The 10,000-nt window shown below is 45.5% G+C and overlaps 1 protein-coding gene across 1 annotated transcript in view; it reads left to right on the top strand.

Annotated features, from left to right (window-relative positions):
- Window positions 1–10,000, top strand: part of LOC119583538 (zinc finger protein Gfi-1b-like) — a 52,540-nt gene that overhangs the window by 37,314 nt on the left and 5,226 nt on the right. Inside the window, exons 3-5 of the mRNA XM_037932071.1 lie at window positions 6,475–6,675; window positions 6,882–7,486; window positions 7,832–7,982. Of these exons, the coding sequence (XP_037787999.1) occupies window positions 6,475–6,675; window positions 6,882–7,486; window positions 7,832–7,982 (957 nt within the window). The remainder of the gene's footprint in view (window positions 1–6,474; window positions 6,676–6,881; window positions 7,487–7,831; window positions 7,983–10,000) is intronic.

Genomic DNA, 10,000 nt, shown 5'->3' with positions numbered 1-10,000 from the left:
TGCATAACAGAAAATACAAGTAGGTTTGTGCGTGTCTGCTTCTCCCGCAACGGCATTCAAAGCACCTCAAAAAAGGGCTTCGAAATAAGCTGGCTCGTAGCATTTACTGACAAAATTGTAAGCGAATGAGAAAGAGATTTAAAAGGAGACACAGATATATAAAAGCAACCTTAATAGATTTTTTTCCGGAGGGTGGGGGGGCTACAACAGTATATTTCGCTTTCATTTTACGACCTCACTCACTGCGAGGTATTTCGTTCCAAAATTTTTGCAGCCATGCATTCATTTTGTCTTCTAAACCAATCACAGACCAAGATTTCGAGTCTTAAAAGCCTCTGATCGCATTCTCCCTCCCAAACGCGTCCCAGCGGAGTCGTCGACAAACCTCGCTGGAAGAATGGATGGTAGTTCATGATTTGTTATTTTTAAGTTTTTTTTTATACGTTTAGCGAACTCACTTTGCATGATCTTACTGGAAAGTGCATAAGCCCGTAAATTCCCAATATTTGCTACAATCTTGACCCTCATAACGTTCCCCTCGGGACCAAGAGAGAGAGAAAAACGGAGATCCGTGCCAGAGCTTTTTAAATCATGGCGTCGGGCATTTCCCGCCTCGCACGCACCGAGCTCCATTAAGCATGCTGGAATTATCGTGGCGAAGCTAATCGAGTTTTATTGTTTTGTTTTTTCCCTCTAAACCTCACCGAGAGTGCGTTTGAGCTTAAATCACACAACGCGGACGATCAATAGTAGAAGAAAAAATTAGAAAAACGTAACTGAAGTTTGTGCTTAAACCGAGCTATTAGTCAGCACATTTACGCTAAGGTTAGCAAGAGTATATGTTTTTTTTCGATCGTTTTGTGGATAACGCTTATTTTCTATCCAAAGTAAATCATCGCATGACAGATGTCATATATATAATGTACTGCGTAATTGCGGCCGATGTTTATACACAAACGTATTTAGCGGCTGCACACACTGAAAATAATTACCATTAAGCATTTGTGCGTGGATGGCTTTGTCACCAGACATGTGTGCACACACGGGTTATGTAGGTGCCAGACAGCGCCTTTGACTAATGAGGTAATGGGAGGGGAGGGGGCGAGGGAAGGAAAGAGGAGAAAAGAGGGTGGAGGGGAGTGGAAGGAGAGAGGTAGTGGGGAGAAAAGCGGAATATAAAAGAGGGAGAAAATGAGGAGAATGGAGGGACGGGAGGGGGAGGGAGAGAGGAGAAAAAAGTGAGAGGTTCGAACAGAACGCACGATAGGGTATGATATGTGAAGCATAGGCGGGAATGGTGAATAAGAGAGAGAGAAGTGGACAGCAGAGAGATGGGAAGGGAGAAAGGGAGAGAAGTAGCCAAAAGGCAAAACCGCCAGACGACGCCACCTTCAAGAACTACAGAAGATGAAGAAAGCTAGATCACCGTTTGCTGACGAGAAATATAGCGTCTGCAATATTAGCTGTGTGGTAATGCATTACACGCGCGGGATATTAGACGCTCTTTCAAGAGATATTTATTGGCGAATAAAAAACTCGCATCGTTCCTCGAGGGGGGGCGGGGGTCAAGCGTCACAGGTTACAATTACTTTCATGTGTCCTTAATATTCCACCTAAGACTTGCGAGGAGCGCTTAAGTGTATTCGAGTGTGATTATTAGATGACCTGTGTGTTTGTACATAAAAAAGTGAACTACTTATCAAGACCTCTCTCTCTCTCTCTCTCTCTCTCTCTCTCTCTCTCTCTCTCTCTCTCTCTCTCTCTCTCTCTCTCTCTCTCACACACACACACACACACACACGCGAGCATATATATATATATATATATATAATATATATATATATATATATATATATATATATATATATATATATATATATATATATATATATATATATATATTTATATATATATATATATATATATATATATATATATATATATATATATATATATATATATATATATATATACACATTAGAGCATCGGACTCAAGACTGTCACGACGGCAATCTGAATTCGAGGGTTCGAGTCACCGGCCGGCGCGTTGTTCCCTTGGGCAAGGAACTTCACCTCGATTGCCTACCTAGCCACTGGGTGGCCAAGCCAGCCCAAGTCAGTGCTGGTCCCAAGCCCGGATAAAATAGAGAAAATTATTACCTAAAAAGGTAAACACCGGCACTCTCCGTGGAAAGGAACTGGGGACCCTACCACGTACTCACTCCAAGATCATCACAACATAAAACTACAATTAAGTATTATGCTGTGACCACGGCCGCTCAAACATGAGCCTATACCGTTGAAAAAACAACAACACATACATACATATATATATTTATACGTGTATACGTGTATATATATATATATATACATACATATATATATATATATATATATATATATATATATATATATATATATATATATATATATATATATATATATATGTATATATATATATTTATATATTTAAATACAGATAGATTGATAGATATGTGTGTATATATATGAATATTTTTTATGAGTAAACACCTGTACAGCTATGCAACCAACACGCATGCGCGCGAGCGCCCGCCCACACACAGACACACACACATGTGTGTTCTCTAGGAACACGGGTTCTCCTATGACATCATCTTTTAATAAATGTTCCTTATTGTCCGCATTGGAAAGAAGAGCAATAGTAGGAAACAAAATACAACAATCCATAGAAAATCAGAACAAGCATATATGAATAACCGACTGTAATCCAAAATACAGATAGGTTTAGTATTACGTAAAATATATCAAGCTAAATAACCGTGACATCCGACCTTATGTACTCGTTGCAGAAAAACGATTTTATTTATTTTTATCTCCTCAATTTGCAAAATAGCTACCACAAAATTGCTATCCATACGGCGGGTGTATGGAGGGAGGGGGAGGGAAGTAGGTATGGAAGGGGGAAGGGGAGAGGGAGAGGGAGGGAAGTAGGTAGTGAAGGGGCGAAGACACCGTGACTTCTGTCGAAGGAAGAATAAACACAAGAATGAACAGCGACTAGTTTATTAGAATGATTTTCGTGTGAACAAGACGCGATGAAGATAAAAAAAAAGATAACAAAAGTAAGCCATTAAAAGAGGAAGGAACTGAGATCACTTTCTGAAAGTAAATCACGCTTAGTTGGTTGAGTTTGTTCGAACACCTTTCTTCCCTGCTCCTCGTCCTCCCCTGCGTCTCCTTCCCTCTTCGACTAGGAGATCGGAAGCCCTATTTCCCCTCCCCTCCCCCCCAGCCATACTTATATCAATCGGACGCTCCCTCCCCCTCTCTCCTCCTATCCCCCCCCCTCACATCCCTCGCTCCCTCTCCCCTCTTCCCCTCCCATCTCCTCCCGTCCGATCTCCCTTTTCCCCTTCTAACCCTCTCCCTTCCCCTTTCCTTTTCCCCCTTCCTCAACCCTCTCACCCTCCTCCTCATCATTCCCTCCCTCTCCTTTCCCTCACACACACACCCTCACACCCCTTCCCTGTCTCTTCTCACCTCCTCTTTCCTCCCCTTCCCCCCTCCCCTGAGACTTACCCCTCCCTCATGGATCAGCTCCCTCACCTGGCTCAGGGATAATGGTAAAGTTCTTGATAATGATAAGCACCGTACACTGTGGTTAGATTTAGTATCAGCTGGGATGGCGATGATTTTGACAAAATAATAATCACGAAGCAGATAAGAGATACAAAACAAAACTTCAAGTGAAGAAATAGGAATATAAACACAGTGAATGAGTGTTCAGTCTAAAGAAAAGATTTCAAAAAATATTTCAAATGTATGTGAGTATCAATTATGTGGATACTGATATAATTTCGAAATTGCGCAAAAAATCTGGGAACATCCTTTTGAAAGTCTTCTTTCTCCTGGTTGATCTTTCTCTGAACAAAGTCTTTTAATTTCGATTGGTTTGTGGCACACTATTAATATTATTATTGCCATTATTATTATTAGTAGTATTATCATTATCATTAGTAGAAGTAGTAGTAGTAGTATAGTTATTATTATTATAATTATTATTGTTTTGTTGCCATTGTTATTGTTAATATCATTATTATCATCATCATTGAAGAGAGAGGAGGGAGAGAGAGATCTAAAAATATGGTTATTATTGAAAAACGAGACAACAGTTCCGAAATACATCTGGATTTTATCTCTCCCTCCTTCCACTCTTTCTCTCTTTCTTTCCCTCCTTCCTCTTTCTCTCCCTCAGTCTCTCTCCTCTCTGTGAGTAATTCCTTGTTTTTCTCTCTCTTCCTCCTCTCCCTCTCTCCCTCAATCCCTCCTCTCCCTCCCTCCCTCTTCCTCTCTTCAACTCTCCAGATTTTCTCTCATGCACTAAATCTCTCTTAAGCTTGCGCAAGGCGCTCAGCGCAAAAAAACTACCAAGCTTTGCAAACAAATGAATGCCTTTGGCTTCTCTGACTCTCCTGCCTGCAGTTCCTTGTCTTCAGTCAATCTCTTGATGCAATCAGACCTTTGGCGTTGGGAATCTTAGTAAACGGAGCGAGGCACCTTTTCTGCCTCTTTTGGGTCTTTTAAATCTTCGGAAAGCACACGATACTTTCTGAAATTTTATCCTGTCCGTTGCACACACACACACACACACACACACACACACACACACACACACACACACACACACACACACACACACACACACACACACACACACACACACACACACACACACACACACGCACACACACATATATATATATATATATATATATATATATATAATTATATATATAGTGTGTGTGGTGTGTGTGGTGTTGTGTGTGTGTGTGTGTGTGTGTGTGTTGTGTGTGTGTGTGTGTGTGTGTGTGTATGTTTGTATGTATATGTAATAATATATATATATATATATATATATATATAATATATATATATATATATATATATATATATATATATATATGTGTGTGTGTGTGTGTGTGTGTGTGTGTGTGTGTGTGTGTGTGTGTGTGTGTGTGTGTGTGTGTGTGTGTGTGTGTTGTGTATGTATGTATGTTATTATATATATATATTATATATATATATATATATATATATATATATATATATATATATATATATATATATATATATATATATATATATATACATTATTTGTATACATATGCCTAATTTTCTCAGAGCAAGCGACTCTGAGCGAGTGTAAAATCTCTGGAGCACAAAACGAAGGAAATCAGGGCGCGGGGCCCCTGGGCGACGGCCGAGAGAGCCATCGCGAAGGGCCGTCGGGTCGCCATGTTGTGCGTGTGACGCCGGAGTTAATCTGACGTTGAGACGACAGAAACCCCTTAAGGCTCACCCATTGGGTTTCCCGCCGAAAAACCGACTCGGCTTTTCTGCTTCGTATTTGTTCCCGAGTCTTCTCAGCGGCCATTTCTTCTTTGGCGCTATTTAATTCGGGTCTTCCATCGAGTGACGTGAGAGGCAGACTTAGTTTCGCCGCGCTGTGACGATGGGAAGGTGGGAAATAAATAGCGGAAGGTCTGACGGACGGCGATGGGTGGTGACGTAACGGGAAGCCGGTGAGGTGCCGCGCAACCTCGGACCTGAGATTTGTGTCGACCAATCCCGTGCTGGGGGGCGGCGCGGCTGGGGGGGGGCGGAGGGGGCGTGCGGGAGGATGGGACGGAGGAGTGGGGAGGGAGGGACGAAGGAAGGAAAGAGAGGGAGAGAAGGGGGCGGTGCGGGGATGTGGGGAGGGAGGAAGAGGAGGAAGCGGTGAGGTGAGGAAGGCGTATGGGTGCTTCGCCGTCCCCCTTTTTAACGCTGTGGAAACAATTTGTTTCTTCCTTCTTTTTTTTTTGTTATTTTGATCTTCGTTTTCCTGCAACGGTTGCAGTGTTATTATACAAAGTATTTGGCATGGCATAGTGTAGGCATAGTCCTCACCTGCCTGTGTTCGTTGCTTGTATTTATTCATGAAGATTTCAGTACGTACATGACAACAATGATATTAACGAGAAGAACACTAACAATAGTAATGGTCATAATAATGATGATGATAGTAATAAGAACAGTAACTTTAGAAATGGTAGTGATGATTATAATGATAATGATTGTAATGATAACAATGATATTGGTAACAGCAGCAGCAGCAACAGCAGTAGTAGTAGTAATGGTAGCGATGATGATGATGATAATGATAGCAATAATGATGTTAATGATAATAATAGTGATAATAAAAATTTTGACATTAAAAGTAATGATAATAATAATATTGATAATGATGGTAATAATGATAATGATATTAATAATAATGATAATAATTATAAATTTCGCTAATAATGGTCATGATAATAACAACGATAATGGGATAATGACAACAAAATATAACAAGACAATAATAACAGTAATAATGATCAGTGTAATAATAAGAAGGATATAATTGATACCAATGCTAAAGTAAAGCATGCCAATCGTTTCCTTTCGCAGAATCCGAGAGCCCCGTAGCAGGATCCGTCCCGTCAGGTGCCCTCGTACCCCCCAGCGGGTACCTGAGCAGCACCTGGCCCCTGACCCCCGGCCTCCTGTATCCTTACTCCTCCTCGCTCATGAGATCTTACGCCTCCGCCGCCACGCTGGGATCCCTGTGGAACTCGGCGTCGCTCAGCTCACACACCAAACACTACTCAGGTGAGGACGGCGTCTGGCCACCTCCGTGGCGGGGTATCTTGTAGTTGTTTGTGCTCTCTCTCTCTCTTCACTTCTCTCCCTCTCCTTCTCCCTCCCCCCCTCTTCCCTCCTCTTTCCTTCCTTTCTCTTCTTGGTGAAATCATATCTACGTGTTTTTCCTTCGCCCCGTGCGCCTCCGCTAACGCGCCCTTTTCCTCCTCCCGCAGCCGGCCCGATGCCCTTGTCGCCCGAGAAGCGCGAGGAGCCCCTGAACCTGTCCCTGAAGAGCTCGCGGCCCACCAAGGCGGCCATCTGGTCCCCTGCGTCGGCGCTCGAGCAGGAGGAGAAGGAGGAGTCCTTGCCGTCACCCACAGGTCGCCTCAGCCCGATGGATTCCAGCGACTGCGAGGCGCCGCACGCCCTGCACGACGACGCCTGCAGGGACCCCCGCGCGCCCCCCCTCGACCCCCTCAGCCTCCGCCTGGGCCTCCGTCAGTACGCCGACTTTGTGGTCAACCTGCAGGGCCTGGCGACGCGCGACAAAGAGACAGAGGGCCCCGTGCCCCCGCGGGACGAGGGCATCTCGCCGTCGTGGTGCCCCTCCGTGTGGCCGTGGGCGTCCGTGTACCGTGGCGCCGACGTCTACTCCTGCCGCCACTGCGCCAAGTCCTTCAACTCCCCGCTGAGTCTCGACGTCCACGTCAAGAGGGCCCACTCGGCCGCCGCGCACCACAAGGTCACCGGAGGAGATTTGTCCGACAGCGAGAAAATCCTGCCGCCGCCACCCAGCCTCATCCCGATCTCCAGCGCCAGGACCGAGAAGACCTTCCAGGTATTTGCGGGATCCCTCGGGCGGCGGCCTCTGCCTCTCTCAGCGAATTGATGGCGTTGCATACACTGAACACTGAGAAATATTGAAACTTTTGTGACATAATGCTAGGATGTATATCACACACAGACGGACTCGCACGACGCACGCACCCACACGCACACGCACACGCACACGCACACGCGCACGCGCACGCACACGCACACACGCCCACGCACACACACACGCACACACATACACGCGCACACGCACACGCACACACACACAGTATTTCTATAGAGATGGTATTCATTCCTAGTTATATATTTTTTCGGCAAGAACCGCACTCTAATCTCTCCTTTCCTCCAGTGCAAGCAGTGCGGCAAGTGCTTCAAGAGATCGTCCACGCTCTCCACCCACCTCCTCATCCACTCTGACACCCGCCCATACCCGTGCCAGTACTGTGGAAAGCGGTTCCACCAGAAGTCGGATATGAAGAAACATACGTATATCCACACTGGTGAGTTGCTGTGAAATTTGTGGATACTAGACCGATCGATAGATAGATAAAGATAGATAGATAGGCACATAGAGAGACAGAGAGAGAGAGAGGGAGAGAGAGAGAGAGAGAGAGAGAGAGAGAGAAAGAAAGAGAGAGAGAGAGAGAGAGAGAGAGAGAGAGAGAGAGAGGGAGGGGGGGGATGGAAGGGAAGGAGAGAGGGAGGCGAGGGAGAGTAAGAAAGGTAAATAAAAGAAAGAAAACGAAAGAGAAAGAAAGAAATGAAGGGGAAGAGAAGAACCAACCCTTTTCTTCCCCACTACTGACCGAGAGACCAGCAGACAAACCAACGGCCGCGCGCCCTTTTCTGTGTCACTTCACCTGCTTGTGAAAGCAGATATTTATGGGCGTGATCCGCTGCGGTGCGAGGGGCCGCCCACTCAGCCAAACAGTCTCCTAATTGCCTGGTCATTAGGCAGTCCAATAAACAATATGCAAATACGGAGAAGAACAAGAAGAAAAAACATTTACCTACGGGCGCATATCAGGACTCTGGGTGTGCCGCCCACTTCGTTTGATTCTATCAAGTATTCATCGTGAGTGCTTTCAAGTTTGTGGATATTTCATCAATCATTCACGGGATTGGTTCATGTCGGGGACCAGTAGCGCCGGAGAATACAGGTGCGGGCGGGTCCCGAGTCGGGCATTAGGAGGAAAGCGATTGTTTTAAGAGAAAGAACGGGAGAATAAGTGGAACGAGGGCAATAAATTGGGACAGAAATGATACAGATAATAATTTGGGCGATCCCTGTGCACGTAACGAGAGTGCATTTTTAAAGAGGGGAGGGGGAGCAGAAGAAAGAATGAAAGAAAAAAAATATAGGTGATAAATTAGAAAGAAAAATAAACATCATAATTTGGTTGATGTTTCTGCATGCAAGGAGAATGCATTCTTAGAAGTGTGTGTGTGTGTGTGTGTGTGTGTGTGTGTGTGTGTGTGTGTGTGTGTGTGTGTGTGTGTGTGTGTGTGTGTGTGTGCGCGCGTGTGTGTGTGTGTGTGTGTGAGTGTGTGTGTGTGTGTGTGTGTGTGTGTGTGTGTGTGTGTGTGTGTGTGTGTGTGTGTGTGTGTGTGTGTGTGTGTGTGTGTGTGTGTGTGAGGGGGGGTGCTACCGCAAGAAAGCGAACAAGAGCTTTTAAGGACGAGAAATGACAGGAGCCGGTGAGTGGAGAGTGCTTGAGAAGGGCGGGGCAGACTGGAGTGTGGAGGAGGAGGAAGGGAGGTGGAGGAGGAAAAGAGAATGGAGAAAGGGAAGGACGCTGATAAAAAGGACGTTCGGAGAAGACCAGAGGCAGCCAGACAGTTCGACAGAGAGAAAGCCTCAGGCAGAACAGGCTCTTTCCCTGGAGATCCAGACAGAGAATGAAATGAGGGGAAAAAGGACAGGAAGAAACGGAAGGACGGCCGAAAAGGAGAGAGCGAGGAGGGGCCCGCCCTGTGGCGCTCCAACGTAACCCGATATTGATATTTCATCGTTCACAATTAGGCTTTCGATGGATCGTTCTCCAGGCTTCGACGCGCCGCGGCCATTTGTCAAACGCTTGTCCTGAAAGACTTGCTGGCAGCGCACGCCCAGCCATTGTCACGCCCTCCTTCCTTCCCTCTCTTGTTCCCTTCCTTCCCTCTCTTCTTCCCTTCCTTCCTCTCTCCTTGCCTCCCTTGTCCCCTTCCCTCCTTCGCCCGTTGCCTTTAGCTCTCCTATCCTTTCTTCCCTCTCCCGTTACTCTGAACCTTCCTCTCTTCATTCATTTATCCTTTCCCTTCCTTTTTTCTTCTCCCCCTCTCCATCTGCAGCATGTCTCCCTTCCTCTTTTCTATCCTTCTCCACCCTCCTTTCTCTCCTTCCCTTTATGGTCTACTTAACTCTTTCTTCATCCTCTCTTCTTCCTCTCTCGTCCCCCTCTCACGATCCCTCCTCCCCTCCCTTCCCCTCCCCTCCCTCGTTCTCCCAAAGATTTGTGGCTGCCATATTTAAGATTTT

Source organism: Penaeus monodon, chromosome 17 (genome assembly GCF_015228065.2).
Source record: "Penaeus monodon isolate SGIC_2016 chromosome 17, NSTDA_Pmon_1, whole genome shotgun sequence".
NCBI classification, from domain to species: domain Eukaryota; kingdom Metazoa; phylum Arthropoda; class Malacostraca; order Decapoda; family Penaeidae; genus Penaeus; species Penaeus monodon.
This window is presented reverse-complemented; position numbering and strand designations above follow the sequence as displayed.